At 41.3% G+C, this 25,874-nt stretch overlaps 1 protein-coding gene across 12 annotated transcripts in view; it reads right to left on the bottom strand.

The window, feature by feature from the left end:
• Positions 1 to 25,874, bottom strand: part of LOC144668247 (A-kinase anchor protein 13-like) — a 385,814-nt gene that overhangs the window by 275,578 nt on the left and 84,362 nt on the right. For 11 of the 12 annotated variants that reach the window (XM_078530039.1, XM_078530037.1, XM_078530033.1 and 8 more), the window contains one exon: positions 15,365 to 15,408. In XM_078530039.1, the coding sequence (XP_078386165.1) occupies positions 15,365 to 15,397 (33 nt within the window). In that variant the 5' untranslated portion in view covers positions 15,398 to 15,408. Of the gene's footprint in view, positions 1 to 8,915; positions 9,021 to 15,364; positions 15,409 to 25,874 lie in introns of those variants that run through there. The other variant, XM_078530035.1, reaches the window with a different exon arrangement.

Genomic DNA, 25,874 nt, shown 5'->3' with positions numbered 1-25,874 from the left:
TCCACAGCCTTGGTATTAAACTAATAAATCTAATGATGTAATACCCACAAGGAAGAGAAGTGAAACCATTTTTATTTTTGTGAAGGATCCAAGTGCACTTTTTCCCCTCTCCTAAAGAATAGCAGAGAGTTCTCCCAGTGGCCTGGCTAACAGTCACCAATACTGCGGGATCTTGCTGTGTGCTACACAGCTGCCAGATTTGGCAACATAACGGCTGTGACTCTACTTCCCAAAGTTAGTTCAGTCTTTAGGGATGTCGTAAGGATGTGAAAGGTGCTCTGTAAACGGAAGCACTCTCTCTTTTTCCTAAATGCAATCACACTTTCTGCTGCATCAAAATAGCAAAATTTATTACTCTTGTCAACAGTTACATCATCCTTAACCAGGCAAAACAAAAAAATCCAAAAATAAAGCCTTTCATTGGAAGCCATTGAGGGTAGATTTAGTTGAAGTGAAAGCACAAATGAATATCAATTCGCCCGGAGCATGGCCTGAAAGAAGAACATAGAAAATAACTGATGGAAGCATTGGCTATAGGTGTCCCTGCAATTCTGTGTCAGCCAAACCAGAGAAGATACAACTCTGATTCATCAGCACAGTGATCTCTCTTTCTCGCTCTGTCTCATGAACACAAACACAATTTCCTTTTGTTTCTCTGTGTTGTTACAGACTATCTCGCCGCACATCAGAATCAGTGCCTGACTGCAAAGATGTTAAGTCAGTCAGGAATAGATAACGAACACTCAGCTGGGTGAACATGAATACTAAATTGCTAAAACCTTCAGATAAGAAAGACTTGCATTTTACACAGTGGCTTTTCACAACCCCAGGTATCTGAAAACGCTATGCAGCCAATCAAGAGCTTTTGAAGCGTGGTCATTGTTGTAATGTAGGAAACATGGCAGCCAATTTACACATAGCAAGCTCCCACCAACAGCAAATGTGACAGTGAGCAGATAATCTATTTTTGTGATGTTGATTGAGGGATAAATATTAGCCAGGACATCTGGGGTAGCTTGACTATTATTGTTTGAAACAGTGCCAGGGGATCTTTTATGTCCACCTGATAGGGCAGATGAGGCCTCAGTTTTACACCTCATTCTAAAGAAAGCATCTCCCTTAGTACTGAGGGAGTGCAGCACTAACACTGGAGGTGCAGCCTTCATTTTTGCACACAAGTCTTGGAATGAGACTTGAACCCAGAACTTTGTGACTTAAGAGCCAAGAGTGCTACCAACTGAGCCACAGCTGACGCTAGAGAATGCCGAAGGTTTAAATATCTTATATGAGTACATGATTTAGTGGATACAAAATGATCCATGTAAAATAAACAACTGAATTTTTAAAGGAAAAAAAATCAAAGATCTTTTCCAAAGGACTTCAAAAATGCACAGAAATGATGCAAGTTATCGAATCCATATTTGCTTATCAACCATTTAAGGCAACTGTGGAAGATGGATATGTTGAAAGTTCCATTAAGAAGCAGGTTCTGCTTCAAGGAGTTCCCAACAGACTAGCAATGATATGAGACAGCTGCTGGGTTCACTTGCATGAAATTGTGCCATATAAAGTGTCAAAACATGAAGGTCATCAACTGAGACTCAACAAGTGTTTAATATTGCTTCCAAAAATACTTGTGCCATGTAGGGACTCACTGTACAATAGTGTTGGCTCTGTCATAGAACAGTTTCAAGAAGTAACTGCTTTTACACTTCAAGTGGCTGCATAGACCAAGTTTATATGCACCCATTAAATGCCAAATGGGATTTTTTCCACATGTTGAGAAACCACAATGAAGGGTTAAGTGCTCACAGGGCAGACCTCAAAGTTGAAAAAAGTAGAATTGAGAGGTGAAGTGCGGGTGACTGTTCTTGACATCAAGGCAACATTTGACTTGTGGCATTAAGGACACTTAGCAAAATTGAATATATCAATGGGAATCAGGGAGAAATCTCTCCACAGGTTGGAGTTGTAGCTGGTACGAAGGAAGATGGTTGCGATTGTTGGAGGCCAATCCGCTCTGCCCCCAGGACAATACTGCAGTGTCCTAGTCACAACCATTTTCAGTTGCTTCAGCTTTCCCTCCAAAATAAGGTCAGAAGTGGGGATGTTCACTGATGACTTCTGTGTTGAGTACCAATCACAACTTCTTAGACCCTAAAGCTATCTGTGCCTACATGGAGCAAAACCTAGACAGCATTCAGGCTTGGGTTGATAAGTGACAAGTAACATTCATGCCAAACAAATGCCAGACAATGATCGACTCCAAAAGAAAGGTTCTAATCACCTCCTTTGACCTTCAAAAATATAATTATCGTTGAATTCCCCCACCATCAACATCCTGAGATTTGCCATTGAACAGAAACTTAACTGGAACAACCATGTGAATACTGTGGCTATAAAAGCAAGTCAGAAGCTTGGAATTCTGCAGCAGGTAACTCACCTCTTGACTCGCCAAAGCCTGTCCACCATCGACAAGGCACAAGTCAGGATTGTGATAGAATACTCCCCACTTGCCTGGGATGAGTGCAGCCCCAGCAATTCTCAAGAAGCTCAAAACCATGCAGGACAAAGCAGTCCGCTTGGTCAGCGCCACATCTATCACCTTAAACATTCACTCTCTCTACCACTGGTGCACAGTGGCAGCGGTGTGCATCATCCACAAGATGCATTGTAGTAACTTACCAAGGTTCCTTCAGCAGCACCTTCTTAATCCACAACCTTTACTACCCAGAAGGACAAGGGCAGCAGATGCATGGAAATGCCATTACCTACTAGTTGCCCTCCAAGTCACACACCATCCTTATTTGGAACTATCATGCCCTTCCTTCACTGGCTGATGCAAAAAAAAAACAGAAACTCCCTTCCTATCAGCACTGTGGGTGCACTTACACCACACAGACTGCAACAGTTCAAGAAGACGACTCACCACAGCCTTCTCAAGGTCAATTAGGGATGGGCAACAAATGCTGATCTACATCAAGGAGTTGTTGGGGATAGTAATCTTGGGTTTCAAAAGCCTGTAGACAGTTGTCAAATGGGAGCAAGATCAAGAGAGGGAAGGAAATCCAGCTTTGAGTTCTTGGGGAGGAATAAGTTATTGTAGGAGATGAGTGCTGATTTTAGTACATATGGAATAGCACATTGTAAGCAATGAGAGTGCAAGACTGATTAAAGGCTAAAAGGGAAAAAGAAAATCATACATCAGATATCAACCTTTTCTTCTCTCCTGACCCAGTGGGTGAGAAGCAGGTTAAATTTGAACTACTTGCTTCTCTGTAGCACCTAAGCACTACTATTAAGTCAGAAAAACTACTTGAGTGCTCAATACTCAACTAAGGTTGATAGTATATGCCATATTGGTGGAAGCAATCATTGTTGCTGCCTCCCCATTAGGCATTGTATCTGACTGGCTAATTAATTTTTTAGAAACCTGTCCAATGAGACGTTAAATTTACTTTCAATAACTATGGAAGTCATTAAAGACATGAGGAGCTTTTTTAAAATTCTTGTTCCCAAGCTTGAGCTTCTGTCACTTGAATGGCCCATCAGTGATTTGGGCCCTTCATCCCATGCGTAGAAATCTATCCATTATTGATTGCATTCCTTCGCCAATATAGCTCAGGCTACTAGCAGTTACTCTGGAGCACAGGCAGAATGTTTATAGGAAAATTTAAGGACCTACTTTCCCACTGTAGCAGAACTCACTATAGATGCAAGGTTGAAATCAGAACCTGCAGTACGGTAGGTGCATAAACCAGCTCCCTCTCTGTAGCATTGGTACCTCTACTCACTGGCAATAGATGATATTTTAAATTCAGATTTGTTCACTGTGCTGAAGAGTCCCATCAGGTCAAAATTTGCACTGGCTGCATTAAAACGTCGACTGACTGCCGATGCAGATATGGCCTGCACTTGCTCAAGATGATTTGTCAATGGTGTATGAAGCAGCAATCAATTTCTAACTGCCTCTAAAGGCCAAGTCTCCTCAGCTGGCATCTGACACATGCCAACCAATTAGCACCAACAGCTGCATGGATACCAGCAGAGTTTGCCAGATTCAGAAACTTAAACAAATGCTGCTCTAAAAACTGTGGTGGTGCCAATTCATTTTCCTCCTCTTGCCAACTCCATCCATTTACAGGAAACAACTGCTGCATGGTTTCTGCAGCCATCAAAGAAATATCGAAGGCTTGAATTTGACATGTGCGCTTTTAGAATGAGGGGGCAAAAAAAATTCCAAAAGCAATGTTTGGAGTTATATAATGTCTTTGAAGTAACATGATCTCAAAGGATCAAGCTTGCTTCTTTCTTCAGAAAATAATAATAAAGTAATATTGAAAACTTTTACAAAAAAAATTCAAGCGAGCTGTGTTAAAATTAATAAACTGTGGACAAATGTTTTTACTTTTTGCTCTGAGTTGCTCCAGTAAAATAGGGCAGGGGATTTTCCATTTCAGTCCAAGCTTCTACGGCTCATGAGTACTGTACATTATACGTCGACCGAGGTTGTGGCGGAGGAGGGAGAGAAAGAGCAGGGGAGGGAACAGGTATTCCTGATATTGCTATAAAAACAAAAAAACTACTGCGGATGCTGGAAATCCAAAACAAAAACAAAAACAGAATTACCTGGAAAAACTCAGCAGGTCTGGCAGCATCGGTGGAGAAAGTTCTGTTGAAGGGTCATTGGACTCGAAACGTCAACTCTTTTCTTCTCCACCGATGCTGCCAGACCTGCTGAGTTTTTCCAGGTAATTCTGTTTTTGTTTTTGTATTCCTGATATTACACTTGATCACTACAGTGTTATACAAAATTCCATTAAAAAAATACAAGCAGGTTGATGGTTAGCAAAGTAGGAGCAAGAAATATGACAGAAAAATGGAAAAACCTGCCCAATGAGGACAATAAATGCTAAATAGCAGTCAACTGGGATTTATATTTGGGCATATGGTTGGAAGTTCATTGCTTCATTAAAACTACCACGATGCTCTCTCAATTTCCCGACCTTGGAACGCTAGATGTTAAGAGTTTTTGCCTGTGGAAGGTTAGTGGTCCATGTTGGTAAACTTCTTCTCTCCTTCTGACCCACTTGAAGCCATCAATCCTTGATGTTGGTACTGTACATTTCATGCAAGCCGTACCCTGTCATCGCTTGGTGTAACAATAGTATTTCCAGCAGATGCCACTGACAATCATCAAGGGTAGAACTCTAGCCATTTTTTCCATTCCCTAGTCTGCATACAAGGCTGAATATTGCATTGTATTGCCATGACAGCTGACACCTCAGGTCAGCTTGCAAACATGGTACAGTCCTGGCTTGTGCATCTCGTTACGTCAATGTGTGTTGCATTGACTTAACAGGGGAGGTTCTTCCAATTTGCAATACCTTGCACGGTACTCAAATTTGTGTTTCAATGGGGATGTTAAATCTCTCTCAAGTAATAATAGCCTCCACCCAAACCAATTTTGATGGTATTGGACTGATACAGATTGCAAAATTGGCTGCAAGTATCACTTCAAGGGAAGCAAGAAAAAAAAAATAGCATTTGAAGTAATTAATACTGGACAACAGGTCCATTACTAATCTCATTAAATAGGATTAACCAAAAAATAAAAAAAATGGACCAGTTCTGCATACCATGCTACAAAGCTGAAATGTCTCTTCAGCAATATACTAGTGATATATACTGGCTGCTTTATTTCATTTGAAGAAAATTCCCTTTGCTAAATTTTTGATGAATATATATTTAAAACTGCAGAAATGCAAATTTAGGGAATGCACCCATTTTGATAAATACATCTTTGAGGAGGTACCGAATCATATATGTGGGTCATGTGCAATATTAATACCAGCATAGACCATTTTCCGAAATAGCCTGTTACTCTACTCTAGATTCTACCTCAGGTCTGTGCTCAAGTTGGCCAACCTCAGCCGAGAAGGCTATCAGGAGCTACAATTTGTCTCAGAACCACTGGACTAAGGAGAAAGAAACATAAATCAGCCAGGGTTCCAATTCCTAGTATATGTCCAGTGCTCTCTTTCGCTTTAGATAGCACTTGCCAAGGTCAAAAGACAGAGGATTGGCACAATTGTGATTTTTATAGATGTGTTTTCAGGATGTTGGCACCGCATTGCTCTTTGTCCCAAGAAGGTACAGGCCTGCTTGTTTTTTTTAATGATACAGTGAGTGGCCCATTAGGTCACCTCAAAGAAGGGTGAGTCCATGGTAGCCCCGGTTCAACCACGTTAGTGGGACTGAAATCGCAAAGGGCAGACTTAAGCACTCCAGGTTTCGATTAGGGCCATAGGACAATCTGACAGAATGATGGAATTGTTACAGTGCAGGAGGAGGCCATACAGCCAACCATGTCTGCACCAGCTCTCCAAAAGAGCAATTCACTCAGTGCCATTCTCCCACCTTCTCCCAGAACCCTGCACATTCTTCTTCTTCATATAACAGTCTAATTCTCTTTTGAATGCCTTGATTGAACCTGCCTCCAAACACACAGACAGTGCATTCCGGACCCTAACCACTCAGTGTGTGGGAAAGTTTTTTCTCATGTCACTTTTGCTTCTTTTGTAAATTACTTTAAATCTGTGCCCTCTCGTTCTTGATCCTTTCATGAGTGGGAACAATTTCAACTTCTCTACTCTGTCCAGGCTTCTCATGCTTTTGAATACCTCTAGCAAATCTCCTCTCAGGACTGCTTTCCTTGGAGAAGAGGAGGCCAACCTTTTTTTATTCATTCACAGGATGTGGGTGTCACTGGCTAGGCCAGCATTTATTGCCCCTCCCCAATTGCCCCTGAGAAGGTGATGGTAAGCTGTCTTTTGAACCATTGCAGCCCACTTCTCCATCTTCATACCTGAAGTTTCTTATCCTTGGAACCATTTTCGTAAATCTTTTCTGCACTTTCTCCAATACTTTCACATCTTTCCTAAAGTGTGGTGCCAAGAACTGGACACAATATTCCAGCTGAGGCTGAGTTTGAACCTGTGATCGATACAAGTTCAACATAACCTCCTTGCTCCTATACTCTATGCCCCTATTAATAAATCCCAGGGTACTGTATGCTTTATTTACTGTGCTCTCTACCTGTCCTGCCACCTTCAATGACTTATGCTCATAAACACCCAGGTCCCTCTGCTCCTGCACCCCCTTTAGAGTTGTACCCTTTATTTTATACTGTCTCTCCATTTTCTTCATACCAAAACGAATCACTTCACATTTCTCTGCAGTGAATGTTATCTGTCACCTGTTCACCCATTCCACCAACTTGTCTATGTCCTTCTTAAGTTTTACACTACCCTCCTCACATTTCACATGCTTCCATGCTTCATATCATCTGCAAATTTTGAAATTGTGCCACGTACATCAAGGTCTAGGTCATTAATATGTATCAGGAAAAGCAAGGGTTCCAACACTGACCCCCGAGGAACTCCATTACAAACCTTTCTCCAGTCCAAAAAACATCCATTAACCACTACTTGCTGTTTTCTTTCACTCAGCCAATTTTGTATCCATGTTGCTTCTTTCCCTTTTATTCCACGAGCTAGAACTTTGCTCACAAGCCTGCTGGGCAGCACTGTATCAAATGCTTCTTGGATGCCCATGTACATCACATCAACAACATTGCCCTCTTCAATCCTCTCTGTAACCTCTTCAAAAAACTCCAGCAAGTTAGTTAAACGTGATTTTCCCTCAAGAAATCCAACCTGGCTTTCCATAATTAATCTGCATTTGTCCATATGAATATGATTAATTCTGTTAAATTAATGTTTCTAAAGTTTCCCCACCACCAAAGATAAACTGACTGGCCTATAGTTACTGGGCATATCTTCAACTTTTTTTGAACTAGGGTGTAACGTTTGCAATTTTCCAGTTCTCTGGCACCATCCCAAAGTCTAAGACTGGAAAATTATGGCCAGTGCCTCTGGAAATTCCACACTCACTTCCCTCAATATCCTTGGATGCATCACATCTAGTACTGATGCCTTATTAACTTTAGGTACAGATAGCCTACCCATTACCTCATCATCAATTTTAAACCCTTCGAGTGTCTGAATTACCTACTTTTTCATCATGGTCTGGGTAGCATCTTCATCCTTGGCAAAGACAGATGCAAAGTATTCATTTAATACTTCAACCAGCCCCTTATCCTCAATGCCTTCATCCCCTTTTGGTCCCTAATTGGCCCTCCTCCTCCTTTTACTACCTTTTTTACTATTTATGTGCCTAAGGAAGATTTTGGGATTCACTTTTATGTTAGCTGCCAGTCTCTTTTCATACTCCATCTTTGTTTCTCTTATTTACTTTTCCACCCCCCCTCTGATTTGATTGTATTTTCTATCTGACAACTGTCATAAACATACTTCTTCCTAATCTTAATTTGTATCCCCAGCGAACTCTGGATTTGTTGGCCCTACCTTTCCCTTTCAAGGAAATGTACTTTGATGTTGCTTGAACTCTCTCTTCACTGACATCTTCAAGGTCTTTTTTTTTTCCTGATACCAACTATTCAAAATTTAGAAACTGCTGTATTGGAATTTGAAGCCACCAGATTCTGTGAATTACTAATACAACAAAATGACTACACTACTGAGCTTCTCTCCCAACCAGTTTTATATTCAAATAGTGAAGTTGCACTCATTTAGACTTTTATATTAAGAATGGTTACTTGGCCAAGGCAATGGAGAGGAAACTGTGCCTGTGAAATTCATGAGCCACTCTCCTAAGGGGAGGCAGTGGCACAGTGGTATTGTCACTAGGCTGGTAATCCAGAGACCCAGGATAATGCTGTGGTTTGAATCCCACCACGGAATTTGAATTCAATAAAAATCTGGAATTAAAGGTTTAATGATGACCATGAGACCCATTGCCGATTGTCGTAAAAACCCAGCTGCCATCCTTACATGTGACTCCAGGTCCATTATAATGTGGTTGACGCTTAAATGCCCCTGAACAAGGGCAATTAGGGATGGGCATTAAATGCAGGCCTAGCCAGTGATGCCCACATCCTGTGAATGAATAAAAAAAAAATTGACCTCAAAATTAGAAAGGGGATTGGTGGGAAGGAGGAAGAGATGAAATAACATTGAACCATTTCAGATTTGTTAATACTAGAGGACTGACAAGCTAATCATATCTTCTCAGGTTACATCATCATGCCAACGATTTAGGAATCGGAGGAGTGCAGCGTTGTCATTACACCACTTGGCAGAAAGCTCCGCAATCTCACAGCAACTGTGCATAGAAGCATGCCATCTGGCAAAAAGAGTACATGGGCTTTTACGACTAACAAATGTTCCAGGATAAAGAATTCATGAGAAAATTTTCCTACCAGGTCACTCGTCCTTCACCTTGCCAGGATTTGTATGTTTCGTTTATAATTATATTGTATGCTCACTGTACCTTAGAAAATATTATTCTAGAATACCTGAGACTTATATGAATTTTTAGAACGGACTAACCTGTTGATAATCGAAGGTGGACTTGTCTTTTTCTCTAAGCATGTGCTCGATTTCCTCCCTCCTCCTCGGCACCATCAAAACAAAGTACTTAAGTGCGCCACCAATTCCAGACATATAGTTGTGGGCCAGCTGTTTCACACTGGGTATCTGAGTCACACAGGCCAGAAAGGAACCAGACTCAGATTTTACGCAGTCAGCTGAATTGCTTTTTTTAAAACTAAGGCAGGAATTGGGGTGCTACAATGCATCATGGAGGAGAGAACAGAAAACGAGGTCCCCATTTCCGACTGCTTCAGGCACCTCCTACTGCAAAGAGAGTAGACAGGAATGGTTTGTGTGTGCATTTTTTTGGGGCGGAGGAGGAGATTTAGCTCAATGGGGATGCCATCAGTAAATAAAAGGCAAAATACTACGGATGCAAGAAATCTGAAACAAAGACAAAAAAATGCTGGGAAAACTCAGCAGGTCTGACAGCATCTGTGGAAAGAAAGACAGATTTAACATTTTGAGTCCGTATGACTCTTCTTCAGAGCTAAAGGGAAGTAGAAATGTGGTGAAATATATACTGTTTAAGGGGGGTGGGACAGGTGGAGCTGGATGGAAGGCCAGCGATAGGTGGAGGCAAAGGAGAGATTGCGAAAGATGTCATAAACAAAAGGTCAAAGGGTTGTTAATAGTGGTGGTTCTGGCTAAAGGAGGTGCTAATAAGTGACGTTAAGAGTGGAAAGCAGAATGTGATAATGGCCATCAGTAAATAGCCTGACAACACCCAAATTAGGGCCCAGGGGTAAAGAAAGGGGTTCGACAGGGTCGGCAGTGAGAGGCTGTTTCCCCTGACTGGGGAATCCAGAACAGAGGGCCATGGTCTCAGGAAAAGGGGACAACCATTTAGGACTGAAAAGAGTCAAAATTTCTTCACACAGAGTGTTGTGAATCTTTGTAATGCTCTACCAATGCTCCATCATTGAATATATTTAAGGCTGAGATGGGCAGAGTTTTGTGATGTGGGGAACGGATGAGAAAGTGGAGTTGAAGCTGAAGATCAGTCACAATGGCATTGAGTGGTGGAGCAGGCTCGAGGGCCGTACGGTCTGCTCTTCCTATTTCTTAAGCTCTTATGGACACTTAAGGTACGTACCACAGGGTGCCCACTGTCCAGAGAACTACACTCAATAAAGAGGAATCACTTCCTCCGGTGGGGGGGGAATTAATGGGTTAAAGCTGCAAATTTCCCACATCATTGCCCACAGTCAGTTGATGTTTTTTGCTTTTAAAAAAAATATAAACAGGCAGGCGGCAATGGGAGACACTTTGGAAACTCACTCCCCACAGAAGCCAGCATAGATAATTCATTAGGAACCATTAATACAGGTACAGTGTTTCAAAACCAGCAACCTTGGGACAGAGGCCATGCTGGGTTTCGAGTCGGGCAGTTCAGGCAGTGAGCGGTTCAGAGCAAGCTGAGCTGGGTGGGGTCAAGGGTCACTCGGAGTGCAGGATTAGGCCGGCTCGCAAGTGGCAAAGTGGACAACTGGCCTGGCGCCACACCATGCCAATGCAGGGCCTAGACTAAGTGTCCACATAAGTTATTTTTTTTATTTTACAATATTAAACTTGATGCATGGCACATTCTATAAGTGTCCAGGTTTCAGACAACTCCAATTTTTGGACAGTCAGATTTGAGACACTGTTCCTGAATGCCAATTTAGAATGAGAGCCAATCTAATTCATGACAAGTGAAGTTTGTGGACAAAGATTGCAGGTTTCATTTCAGTGTTCAAGACATTATACTGAACGGTTTCTTTGAAAGTCTTTACCCAATGTTCTATAAGCTACTGTGCTTTCAATTCAATTTACTTTCACAATTTAAGAGAAGAATGATGATAAAGACACCGAGCCTAGGATTATAACTATGATTTGAGTTCAATATAATGGTGAGTATGTGCAATTTTAATATTGTATCCTCTTGAGCTGGGTAAAACACCAAGCAGATCTAGATCCTGTCTTTACAAATTCTACCATAGGACAACTCTTGTGTGCTGGATGAACTGCTAATCTAAATAGTGCACATTCAAAATATAATTCTCCAAACGATCAAAATTTCTTCAGAAACTCACTCACTAGGATTTTTCAACACTGTGTGCAACTCTCACTTTTTTTTTTCTCAATTACACATTTATTTTCCACAATCAAATAAAAGAGTTAACGATAAGATTTCTGGTAACATGCACAGGCACCAAGTCCACCAAATTTCTTGGCCTCACAACGGCGTGGATCAGCAACCAGCAAGGTCCTGTCATACTGTATGAGGATTGTTGCACATCTCATCTCTTTGAAATGAGAGAGCAATTTGTTGTGCATTTGTTTTTCAAGTCAAATACCAGTCTCAAATTAATACAGCGGGTTGTGTGTTAAATTACTTGGAAGCTGCAAAAGGGTCCTGCAAATTTAATCCTGCTACCAATTTCAAAGCCATTCCTCCTACTCCCTATAAAAACATAACTACAGATGTACATGTGCAACACAGTTCTGTAAACTTCCAAGACATAAAGCCTGGTTAAATGCTTGTGGACTGTGTCTTGTAGCATTTTGAGAGAGTGGCCCTCAAACAAAGCACAAGAGTGGGATTGGGACCCTTGGCACAAAGTTATTGAGTAACAGAACACTAAATGAACATCAACCAGTTCTGCCTTATTTTCTTACCCACACCTATCAAGTGGCTAGCAAAAACAAGTCCAAGGACATATAATTTGAAACTATTAAATAACTGATATCGGCCGATTTTGGAGGTTTTATTATGAACTCTCATTTGTGTGGGAAGCTTGCTTTGGGAATGAAATGAATGCTATGGTTACTACATGCTGCATACATAAGAGACTTTGGGGTTTTTCAATTTCCTTACAGAAATGCAATATATTTCAAGGCATTCATTTGACTTAAACCAGCTATGTATCAAATGAAAAAAGTCAGACTGATATATTCTGGATATTTTCCAGTTACTTAATCTTAAACCTGGACCAAATATTGACCTTTGGGAGAGGAAAAAAAAGTTACAAAGGTTGAATATAAAAATAGAAACTATTGGAAATGGCATTCAGATGAAGGCTGTCTGCCTGAAACACTAACCTATCTTTTGTCTTTTCAAATGCCTCTTGGATCTGTGCAAAACTTCCAGCATTGTTTATATATGGACAATTCCACACACTAGGCGAAATAAAACAATGCATTCTATGCCACTAGCTTCTCGTGTCAGATGTGGCTCAGTTGGTAGCACTCGCTCCTCTTAGTCACAAGGTTCCAGGTTCAAGACCCACTCCAGGGCTTGAGCACAAGAATCAAGCTGACACCCAGTGCAGTACGGAGGGAGTGCGGCTCTGTCCAAGGTGCCGTCTTTTGAGGCCTCATCTGCCTGCTCAGGTGGATGTACAAGGTTCCATGGTACTCTTCAAAGAAGAGCAGAGAAATTATCCCTGGTGTTCTGACTAATATTTATCCCTCAATCAACATCAGTAAAACAGGTTACCCAGTCATTATCACTGTGCAGCTTGTGGGAGTTTGCTGGGTGCAAATTGGCTGCTGCATTTTCTACATTACAACATTGGCTACACTTCAAAAGTATTTCATTGGCTGTAAAGCATCTAATGGTCGTCAAAGGCGCTATATAACAAACTTTTTTCTTTCCGATACATGCCACAAAATCCCATGAGCTACCGATGTGCCACATGACCTCTATTGGCTCCATACTGGTAAAGGAAGGAAATTAATATTTAGTCTCTTTGGTATTAAAAATAGCAACATCCATCATAGAAATCTCTCAAATACAGAGAAGATTTGCAACTCAGATTCAAACTTCCTATTAAATAAAGTACAGCTAAGCACCTCCCCCCCATTAATCATCTAATCTTGAGTAATCCTGCTGTTTGCTCAGTTAATAAATGCACCAGCAATGGGGCCCTACACAAATAAGGAAGAAGTTAACTGATCACGGCCAACAGTACAATCAGGCAGCTGCAATTGGACATTGCATGTCTGGACTAAGTAGAGGAAGAAATCCAAGTAGCACTGTTGTTCTTGATCAGTAACCAGTAAACCAGAATTATTCAGGTACTGACACCGTTTCACTGGGACAATCAAACTCTTCATTTTCCCACTATGCTGGTTAATCCACTGATCAACACATGATAATGCGAACTCCAAGATTGGAGATCATTCCCTGTGAAATATTGCTAGTTACTATATTGGCAGGTGATGCACATCCAGTCTTTTGGTCTTCATCAATACAGTGGCATGTAAATGCAGAGGGGCAAGCGGGAGCTCTTCCGAGCTTCTGGTAAGATTACTTAACAGCTGAGAAAGCTTTGTGCATTCACAAGGGGGTTTGAGTTGATAGCTCACTCTCTCGTGCAACTGCCAACTGACACCGAGTCCAACACAGCAAACATTAGGCTTAGATCCTCCGGTCCTATGTGGGACATTAGGCAGCAAATATTAGGGAGGGCAGGAAATAGAAAGACAGTTGGCTGAGAAAATTGAATATATGCATTGCAGGTCTTCTGGAACTTAATCTGCATTCGATTGCTCGTAAAATGATGACCTGAATAAATGAAATACATGCGATTCCTCAGTAATTCATTGCAGCTTAGATTCCAGCAAGCATGTAACGATCGTGAGCCAAATTCGATCTATCAGAATGGATTCAGTGATTGGGGTGTTTCATTCACAGGATCCACAATATAATATTCAATTGGGAGAGGATGGGGGATAAAAGAGAAGAGAAGGGGAGGGAAAAGGACAGGAGTTCCACACAACCGGTCTGTAGCAATGCTTCAAATCATAAAAACTGAATGGGTGTCCATAAAGAGCAGGAAGGTTTTAGCCAGGAACTCTGGTGGTGGTGAGTTAGTTGGTCATAACAGGGCAGTGGTAGAGATGCTGCAATTAGTCACAACATCACTGCGCTAAGCTAAGTTTGTGTCTCCCCCAAAAAAATCAACTTGGGCTTCTGTTACTGGTCACTTCTGCAATGCTCCAACTGCCCACGTGGACACTGGTTCAAGGTTTATTTGGTGTGATTGAAACATTGTCCATAGCTAGAAATAGCCTGACACTCAGTCACTGACAAGGCACACACATAAGGAAAAGTCATAGCCATCTGAATGAGGCATGAGCAGACAGCTTCTGTCCATGTGATTGCAACCTATTTATTATGTGCAAGCTTTATAACAGACAGAAGGAAGTTATTACTTATATTGCACCACCTTTTGTTAAAGCTTCTATTTTAACAGAGATTGTAATGAAGGTAAAGACAATGGTTGTCATGGTTCTTTTGTGTCAATCAAGATGCGGGACTCCCAGGTCAGATGCAGCAAAGGTGAAAAGCACAGTAAAATTTCCTCTACTCAGTCAGATAGTATGTCTCCTCCTCTGAACATGGAAGGGCACCCACTATAACACCAAGATGGCAACTTTCCACTTCCAGGCTCCTCGTGGTCTCTCTCAATAAGAACGCTAATTCAATATTAAATCAGAGGCAGCTCTATGCTTTGTGTCGGTACCCACTTTACACTCAGCTGAAAATTTCCAAACTTATTTCAGTTCACGTAAGAGCCTTACAGTGAGCACAGAGTTTTTCACTTCTTCACCGCGGCCCAGGATTGAAGCCTAGTCCCGAGAAAGAACAGTTTCCAAACCCACTGCTCTACTCAATTTTGCAGGGGTATCTTCTTTTAAAACATTAACGTAACCACATGAACACTAGTTATTTCCCAAATGTAAAAGAAGAGTTGAGTGGCAGTAATGCTGATTCTGAACGTTTGAACTTATCAATAGCTTCATAGCTCTGAAAAACAGTTAAGTACATTTTCTTTTAAAATGGGGTTATCATTACTTACATACAATGGAGCGTGATTTGGTGTAAGTTTCATGACACAGGATACTGTAAGTAAGAAGAAAGAGAAAATAAATGCATGGAAAGTTATTTGTTAAACCATAACGTTATTTAGTAACATATTCAGCCATAAACCACCACTTCAAACAGGAGTAGGAATTTAATCTTACTTTGTTACATTGAAAGTGCGATTATTTTACCATGTTACTTGCACCAAGTGTTCTTCATTGACTTTCAATAGAACTCCTTGGAGAAAGCTTCCATACACCATATAAAAAAAATCACTGCTATCCTTTAAAGTCTAAGGCGGTTTGTTCAGTTGGTAAATACACTTAAGTATACAAACCAGGAGCTACCAGGTGCAATCCCAACTTTATGCAGAGTTAACTGATCTCGCCCAGGCATTGCTAAAATTGGGCAAAGTGATCTCTGGGCTTGAAATCAGAAGGTATAAGCAAATGTCCATGCACAAAGGATCAATCTTTACTGTAGTATTCCCCCAGACCAACCTAGTTACAGCATTCCTTTATTGTTTAAAAAAAAAAGTGCATGGTAAATGGAGAGGAGAGGATAAATGAAATGAAAAGGATCGAGGAGTAGATAAGGAGCCATGGGAGAGTTAGGAGGGGTGGTTGAAAGCTTGCTCAATAAGTTGGGTTCTGAGAAGGGTGCAAGAGCTGATAAAAGGGATGTGAGGAGCCAAATCATCATCATGTAAAGGAGCCATGTCCTTGTGTTGTTGTTGCCTTCTGTCATGACCCTGCAGGGGGGACATCCTGCTGTGCCCAATCAAATAACATGCTGACAAACACTGGGCAAATTACCATAGGAGGCAGCCAGAGCCTATGAAACCCCAACCTGAGTTAAGATCTTTCAGGAGAGAGCAGAAAATTGGGCAGAGAGGAGCAGAATATCAAATCTGTATATCTGTCACATTAGAATGAACACTTTCTCCTTCTCCCTCATCCCAATTTACATTGGCCCATTTCCTCCTGCCTTTCTCAGTCTGCGCATAAAAATAGAAACACATACACAGCTTCCTTCCACAAAACATTGTTTCCTTGACCAATAGCAATGGGACTTGTAACTGGAAGAAATATGCAAGGTCAGGGTATCTTTATGAGCCACTGTCTCATTTCCTTCCCTGGATAGAATGGTTAGCTAATGATAGAATTCAAATAACATACAGCCTTTTGACTCATATATGGGGCTGTCCCTCTGATGTCAACTACACCACTGTGTATTAGCTTGCTTTAAGCTTCTGATATTAGAATCTTACTTCAAGGCAAATAAGAGCAGGAGGACAAAGGCCATTGAAATTAGGGGAAAATAAATTCAAAAGTGATCTTTAAATAATGCTTAAAAGGTGATTATTGATTGCAATAGCTACCGGGCAAGCAAATAGAATCAAAGTTACTAGGGAGGTTCAAAATTTGGTTGCATGGTAGGGCAAGCAGTTTGGGGTACTAGAGGAATGAGTTTCAAAGGTTTTTGACTTTTACTTATGTTCTTATTCCAGATTGCAGAATGACTTTGCTATTTTTTTTTGTTTCAAATAAAGCATTAAAACAGTTACCCTTCATAATCAGTGCCCAAGGCCAGAAACTGTATTGTCAAACTATGTCAATTAGATTTTTCCTTCCATTGCAAAATTTACTGTAAATAGAAAGGGGCTGACGGTTATTTTCCAAACTCATGAAGTCACATTTAGGAGACACAGACAGTGACACGTACACGGGCAGAGGAAACCATTGAAAAATGGAGAACATTCTTCTGCCAATTCCTGCTGGTGGAATGGCTGGACAAGTGGCAGATGAAATTCAATGCAGAGGAGTATAAAATAATATATTTTAGTAGGAAGAATGAGCAGAGGCAAAATAAAATAAAAGGATACACTTCTAAAGGGGGTGCACTCCTAAAGGGAGTACAGGAACAGAAGGGCCCAAGGATATAGGTGCACAAATTATAGAAGGTGGCAGGGCAGGTTGAGAAGGCAGTTAATAAAGCATATGGGATCCTGGGCTTTATAAATAGGGGCAAAGAGTAGAAAAGCCAGGACATCATGATGAATAAATGTAAAGTTCTGTGGATGCTGGAAATCTGAAATTTAATAAAAACAGAAAATGCTGGAAAAACTCTAGATCTGGCAGCATCTGCAGAGAGAGAAACAGAGTTAATGTTTTGAGTCTAATGTGACTCTTCATCGTCACATCTGAAAATGCCAAACGCCACTGCTTCATAAACTTTGGATTAAACTGTCTGCTGCAATTAGTGTTGATATAACACTGGCACAGTCTATAGCAATGACTATTGTGCAACAATTTTGATAGAAATAAACTTATTTAATTTCAACCCTTCAACAAATAATCAGCCTACTAAAATATCAGAAACTACTGCACCTAAGGAGATGGCATTTCTTAAACATTCTCCAGTAAAATTTCAGTATAAGTTTTCAGAAAATATTTGCAGAGTTTGTTATGCATGAAAATGCTGTGTGGAAGTGGTGATGGTGTGGCACTCACCAGCACATGGAGTGATTGAGGTGAATGACGTAGATGCATTTAAGATGAAGTGCACGAGGGAGGAAGGAACAGAAGGTTATGCAGTAAGGACGAGATGAAATAAGGTGTGAGGAGGCTTGTGTGGAGCATAAACATCAGCATTGAATTGTTGGGCACAATGGCTTGCTTCTGTGTTGTAGCGCTGCCAAAAACAAAATTGCCCCCAATAACCAAAGAAAGGTGCTTGCTATATCTTCTACACACCTGTGGATTTTCAAGATTTCCCTGTGCAGGGTACAATCCCAGGGTCTGCCTGCCCAATCTTCCATAACATAATGTCAGCGTGAAAATCAAATTGTAGAATTTAAAAGAAAAATAATTGAAATAGCACGTTAGTAACTAAACAAACATAGGAAGATAAAGAAATTTGGCAGCAGAGAGACATAAATCTGATTACTTGGAGATCCTCTGGGATCGCCCTTGGACCTTAGAGGGTGCAGGGGTCCCACAAATGAAAACCTACGAACTGACTCTTTGCACAGCAAACATTCAAAGGCTTGGAACAGCATAAGAATTCTGACAGTTTCCTGCAAACCAATAACCAGCACAGTTTAACCAGAACTGCAAAAGGAGGGCATTGCAACCTCCTCAACTTGTCATCTCTTCTGATCTCCATTGACAAATGTCCCACACTCTGCACAAGAACCGCAGGTCCATGGTCAACGCTCAATCCTCAGTTATCAATATTCCCAAAAGGACCATCAAGCCAAAGTAAACAGAGGATGGGAGATGCATTGACAACCCCTCGGTGAAAATCTCCTTAGGAAGTTGCAAATGCAATCAGCTACAAACAAGATGGGAAAGAAGTATGACTGTAATAAGCAGGTACAAAACATAATATAAAAAAGGAAGTCTTGCATTTATATGTCACCTTTCACAACCTTAAGATGTTCCAAAGTGCTTTACAGTCAATGAAGTACTTTTGAAGTGTAGTCATTGTCGTAATGCAGGAAATCTATCTAATTTCTTTTGCAATATTACACACAGTTCCCCACACTGGATACCAGAAAGGATATTATTACCCATGAGAAGGTTGAGAGTCAAGCAAGATGGTGATTCTAGGGATCAAGAATTTAACTTATGAGGAAAGGCTAAGGAAGTTGGCCTGTATTGCTGAAAAATAGGAGATTCCCCCAACTCATGCTTTCAAAGTCACGGAGGCACGCTAAGCTGTGGCTTAGGGCTGACATACCAGGAGATATCATTCAAAAATTTGGAAATTAGAAATAAAGATCACGTCAGCTGGGACTTTTTGTATAGCTGTGCAGTCCTAAGAAGGTCCACAAGAGGACTTTGAGGATTCTTGAAACTAAGACACCTATGCATCAGGCCTGGCCACTACATCAGATTCACACTTTGCTGGAAAAATGATGGGCCTGGCACTGTTCAGTGGCCAATTTTTCTGTTAACTCCTACAGGGCAAACTTGTTTTACAAGAAAACCAGATGCAACAGAGTTTATATCGAAGGGCTGGTTATATATATCTGACATCTGCCAATCGCTAACCAGCTAGAATGGTCCTACAGGTGAATGTACAGGTGAATACCTACAGAGGTAGATAATCAACAAGGGAATCAAAGGGTATCAGGGGTTGGCAGGGTAGTGATGTTGAAGCCACAATTAGATCAGCCATGATCTTACTGAATGGCAGAAGAGGCACAAGGGGCTGAATGGTCTACTCCTGCTCCTAATTCATATGTTCATAAGAGGGATGCCAAGGGCATGGAGCAAGTGCAAAACAGATTAGTTACGGTATAGAGGCTTTAAGGTTTTAGTTGCATAGAGATATCAGAGAAACCTTGGCTCTTTTAATTAGAGAGGACTAAGAGGAGATCTGATAGATGTGTTCAAAATTACGATCGGTGCAGAGAAAGATAGAATAATTATTTCTACAGGCCAGTGAGTTGATTACTAGATGACAGATAAGATCACACCAAATTAAGGAAGGAAGAGATCGGGACAATTTCATTTATATATAAATGCAGGAGGCAGTTAGGGAATGAAATGTCCCAACAGAAACAACGATGGGAACAGAATCCACAATGGCTATTAAAAGCAAAGCAGGTCAATATTTGCAAAACAAAGCATTTTGAAGGGAATGAGAAAAGGGCAGGGTAGCAGAATTAAGTAAATAGCTCTTTCTGAAGGCCAGCACAAGTGAAGTGGACTGAATGACCAGCTTCTGTTCTGCAGCATCCTATAATTCAATGAACTGTATGGTACATTATTCCATCCCGGAATGAGTGGGTTGTCTTATCAGGAAAGGTTGGACAGACTAAGCTTGTTTCCACTGGAAGTTAGAAAAGAGTAAGGGGTGATTTGATTGAAGTATACGAGCTCCTGAACGGCCTTGACAAGGCAGACATCGGAAGGATGTTTCCTCTTGTGGGTGAGTCCAGAACTAGGGGGCACTGTTTTAAAATTAGGAGTCGCCCTTTTAGGACAGAGATGAGAATTTTTCTCTCTCAGAGGGTTGTGCAACTTTGGAACTCTCTACCTCAGAAGGTGGTGGAGGTGGGGTCATTGAATACTTCTAAGGCAGAGGTAGATAGATTCTTGTTAGGTAAGGGAGTCAAAGGTTATCAGAGTTAGATGGGAATGTGGAAATTGAAACACAAGATGATCAGCCATGATCTTATTGAATGGCGAAGCAGGCTCGAGGGGCTGAATGGTCTACTCCTGTTCCTATTCTTATGTTCTATGTTTTTATTATGTTAGTCACATTGCATTTTTGCAGTGGTGTGAAATAGATAAATGTAAATGAAGCCAAACTTGCATACCTACAGCATGGAGATGGGCTATTCAGCCCAACTTGGCTATATGAAGCCACAAAATTCTGGAGTTGCTCTGAAATACTCATCACCTGAGTTGCTATGCACCAACATAAAAGGACACCATTTGCAATAACAACCACCGCACCTCTCCCACCCACCCTGCCCCACCAAGAGCTCATCAGTATTTGCAGAAGAGTCTGTCTCCCCTCCCCCCGCCACAAACACACACACACACACAGACACACAGACACACACACACACACACACAGATGTTAGAAGATCATTCCTTGAAAGCAGGTACTGGGGTTGAACTAGCCCCACCAGCTTTGTGACAGCATCAAAGTCACTTGCACCATTTATTAGGGTACTGACTTCATCTCCATCTTTAATAATATTAGCAGGTTTGTCAAAGGCTAATGAACTGGAATGGTATTAATTCTAAATCTAACCAGATTTACACTGTAGCAGCAATGTGCGTTCGTTGCATCATTCCTCTTTTTAGCTATTGCCAGGGCGCTCAGTTTCCATTTACTGAACAAGCACAAAGCATGTCCAGATCAATAAACAATAACCCTAAAGCCTTTCCACTATCCCTATTACCATCACCACCGCTCTATTCAAGATGTGGCTTATATTAAACAATTAGCTGTGACAGTTCCTTAACTAAGCACACACAAAATCATGAAGTTCTTTTTTGTCACTGTTCTCCCCTCTTCTCTTAAAGGCTCTGATACTTGCTGAAAAGCATCACTTCAGAATTATGCCCAAGTGGTTGTCCTTCCCAGGCACCACATATTTGTAGGTCCTCAGATAATGGAATTACAGGATGATCGCAGCCAAGTTCAATCTGTGTTTTCATGATCCTCACAAAACATATTCCAGAAAGTGCACTGGGTAGAGATCAGGAGAAGAAATCCACGTCAATTATTGTCCCCTCCCTACCCCAGGACTGATGCCACATGCAGAGAACCTACTGTAAAAGTTCAGCAAACTCAGCAGAATATGGAAATTATGACCCAATTCATCTGTGGTGTTGATCATGTTATGCTCAGCAACACAACCGTTAAGTTCTGCACAATAATGATAAGAGGGTAGCGTACATTTAGACAGTGGCTGGTTTAGAGTGTGAATTTGGAAACAAGTTAAAACAATGGTCATTAATTTTCAAACATATTAAATAAGCTGTAAGTAAAATGAAACATGCAAATACAGGTGTCTAAAAGTAGAGGGATCCTCCTCCCAGGTATTTGCTGATTTGGATACAAGAACTACAATAAGAACTGGCATTTATATTACACCTTTAGCTTGGTAAAACGTCCCAGGGTACTTTACAGAATCAGTAAAAGATTTGGCACAGAGACACATAAGCAGATATTAGGGCAGATAGTCAAAAGCTTGATCAAAGAGGTAGGTTATAAAGGATGAAAGGGGCAGGGAAATTTAGGAAGGAAATTCCAGAGCTAAGGGACCGTGTCAGATAAAGGCAACAGCTACCAGCAGTGGAGCAGTTAAAATTAGGGATGCACAAGTGGCCAGACAGGAGTGCAGAGGTCTCAGAGGGTTGTGAGGCTAGAGTTTGGTTTTCGGGGGGGGGGTGGGGATGGCTGGGCGAGGCCATGGGGGATATGAAAACAAGGATGAGAGTTTTAAAACCACGTCATTGCCAGACCACAAGCCAATTTGGTTCAGTAAGCGCAGGGGTAAAGAGTGAATGGGACAGTGCGAGTTAAGGTATGGGTGGCAGAGTTCTGGATGCGCCTACATCTATGCAGGGTGGGAGATGAAGGACAATCAGCAGATCATTGCAATAGCCAAGTCGAGAGTTAACTAAGCCCATGGATGAGGATTTCAGCAGCAGATGAACTGAGGCAGGGGCAGAGACAGATTATGTGACAAATGTGGTTTGGAAGATCACCTCAAGGTCACATACAACACGCAGACAGTGTGAAACAGCCGCTGACAATGAACGTAGAGAAGTCCTATCATTATCATCTGTGACACATTTGCACCCATCATACTTCATGCAAAATGGGGCTCTTTTGTTGCTCAAGTGGGGCTCTTTTATCTGTGAGTATGACTGCGGCTCACACTGAGTGACTGTTACAGTTATGAATGCTGATCATGAGCAAGATACATCACTTTCTGTAGATGAGAAATTTTTTGAAATGCTGAATCAATGCCTAGCAACCTGCAGCCAAGAGCAAGACCAGGACTTTGCAAGTTGCACCAGTTAAAGAGAGGAGCAGCATCCAGACACCAGAAGCAAGCACCAAGTGCTTTGCCATGGATCAACCGCAAGATTAAAGGTCATTTTAGCTTCAAAAGGACGACTGATAATGGACTGTAGGGTTTTAGGCTTAATAAACTCTGAAACCACAAATGCTGTTTAGTTGAGTTCTGCTTAGAGAGTGGGGAACTGAAGTGAAACCTGGTTTAGGATCATATATTAAAATTGAATTTTCAGGGGATTATTCATTGCCTTCCCACCCCAGTACAACTTAAAAGTCATCTCCCCCTGAAACAAAGGGGAGCCAAGACAAAGTGTGAAATCCCAGTGCTCTAATTGTTGATGCTGAGCTGAAGTCTCTCCTTTACAGAGATGAAGGACCATTTAAAAAGGCACTTGGCCACAGAAAGATTTTTTTAAAAACGGTGGTGCCCAGCTGAATGGACAACACCTGGTTTTCATGGATTCACGGATACTCGGGAACACTAGTGACCCGGCAACTGTTGTTTTCTCAGGACCCGGGCTATGATGCAGATTGTGCTGAACACACTCCGATCTCTCTCTGTCAGAAATTTGCTTTATCAGGCTCTTGAGTATTGAATAGTTGGCCCTCCCCATCCCAGTGTTCCACAATCAAATCTATTCTTCCCAAGAATAATAAGTTTGGAGGGACAAAATCCATTATTACTGTGCTGGGTCATTCTCACAGGCCAACTGGAAAATCAACACTTCACTGAAATGCTAGCAGTGTTTGAGTTCAAAACTCATCCAATATTATTGGACATCAGATCCCAAAAATAAAGGGGAACCATGTCTCAATTTTATTATTGCTGGTTTGAGTGTCATGGCAACAATTAAAGCTGCCAGTTATTGGAGTTGACATTCTAGGAGTTGGGGGTCTGACAGCAAGCTCCTGGGGGGTACACATACTGCTTACATTAAACAAAGGCTTGTACTCCCACTTTTTCATGGTCAGGTTTCGTGGGAGTCAGTTTCCAGATTCCCAGCCACCCCCAAAACCAAAGTAAAATCTCACCAATCCCATTGCCTGGACTCTGATCCCTAAGCTCAGTTCCCCATCCATTCCCAGGGAAAAGAACATGGCATCATTTTCATTACAGCTGTCTGGTGTAAAACCTCAGAACAGAGTTGGCCTTCCTTCTCCTTTGGCATAGACAATGGGTTAAGAGGGAAGAGTTTTTTTGGGGACGTTGGGATATTTGGGCAGGAGAAGAAAATCATCTGCGTGATCCTCCCTACAAAAAAAAGGCCATGATTTGCACCCACTGCGCCATGATGTTTTGTAAATAACTGAACAAAATGCTCCTTTGGGTGTGAAACAGGTGAAGAAGGTCTCTTCATTGCGTTTCAGTAAGAGAGATGGGGAAACAAAAATAATTGAAATACCCAGCTATTTCTACTGCAGTAAGCTCCTGTTTAGCTGTGGAGATCTGAGGTAAGAATGTGAGATGTGCCTGTTCGATCATGGTGTACACAGATCGGGAGATAACCATCTTATACTTGTGCACGGACTTCAGCTGTTTTTTTGGCCTATGGTGTTTAATGTAAATGTTGTCCATTTTATAAAAGATCTGTGCTGCATTTTTTGCCTTGATGCATGTCCCAAGTTGCCTCACACAGATATGAAAATATGATTGTATCCCTATGATATCTGCTTTTATATTTTGCTGACCAGGAATTTCATTAAACAGGGATATTTATTTAAAACAGTTGCACATTTGCAACTTGAAGCAACATAAAAGCCTGGTTTAAGAATCCTGAAAGGATTACTCAAAGCTTACTACTAAAATGATAGTGAGCAAAAGAATGGCTTTTTAAATTGTGTTTATTTTACCTGGGATAAAACGAACAACATTTACATTAAACGCCATAGGCAAAAAAACAGCTGAAGTCCGTGCACAAGCATAAGATGGTTATCTCCCGATCTGTGTACGCCATGATCGAACAGGCACATCACACATTCTTACCTCAGATCTCCACAGCTAAACAGGAGCTTACTGCAGTAGAAATAGCTGGGTATTTCAATTATTTTTGTTTCCCCATCTCTCTTACTGAAACGCGATGAAGAGACCTTCCTAACCTGTTTCACACCAAAAGGAGCATTTTGTTCAGTTATTATTTATAAAACATCATGGCGTAGTGGGTGCAAGTCATGGTCTTTTTTTGTAGGGAGGATCATGCAGATGATTTTCTCCTCCTGCCTATATATCCCAACGTTCCAAAAAAGTTTTCCTCCTTAACCCATTGTCCATGCCAAAGGAGGAGGAAGGTCAACTTTGTTCTGAGGTTTTAAACTAGGCAGCTGTAATGAATATGAAGGCACATTCATTTCCATGGAAATGGATGGGGAGCTGAGCCTAGGAATCAGAGTCCAGGCAATTGGATTGGTGAGATTTTATTCACAATTGCTCTCATTCCAGGGCTAGGTTATCTGGTCAGCAGTTACTGAAATTAGAAACAGTTTGCAGCCCCACAGATACTTTCCTGTTGAATTTAGTCAAAAAAACACTCAATGTTGCTCAAGAACAATTAATGCAGCTGTTCTAACAGAAATAATAAAAAACAGAGTGTGTTGGAAAAACTCAGCAGGTCTGGCAGCATCTGTGGAGAGAGAAACAGAGTTAACGTTTCGAAGAAGAGCCACATTGGACTTGAGTTGTGAACTCTATTTCTCTCCATAAACACTGCCAGAACAGCTGAGCTTTTCCAGCATTTTCTGGTTTTATTTCAGACCTCCAGCATCTGCAGTATTTTGCTTTTATTTTGGTTCAGACAGAGCAATGTGCCAGATTTACCTGAACTAAAATTGGCTGATGGGGCATTCAATTGTCATAGGCCCCTCAAAGAAAAACAAGCACAAATCAGTGCATTGGCCAACACCCAATCGTCAGATTCACTTGCATCTTGTCTTTTCCTCCACCCCTTGATTTG

This window comes from Cetorhinus maximus, chromosome 26 (assembly GCF_964194155.1).
Source record: "Cetorhinus maximus chromosome 26, sCetMax3.hap1.1, whole genome shotgun sequence".
In the NCBI taxonomy this organism is placed as follows: domain Eukaryota; kingdom Metazoa; phylum Chordata; class Chondrichthyes; order Lamniformes; family Cetorhinidae; genus Cetorhinus; species Cetorhinus maximus.
The sequence above is the reverse complement of the archived record's forward strand: the minus strand, read 5'-3'. Positions and strand labels throughout refer to the sequence as shown.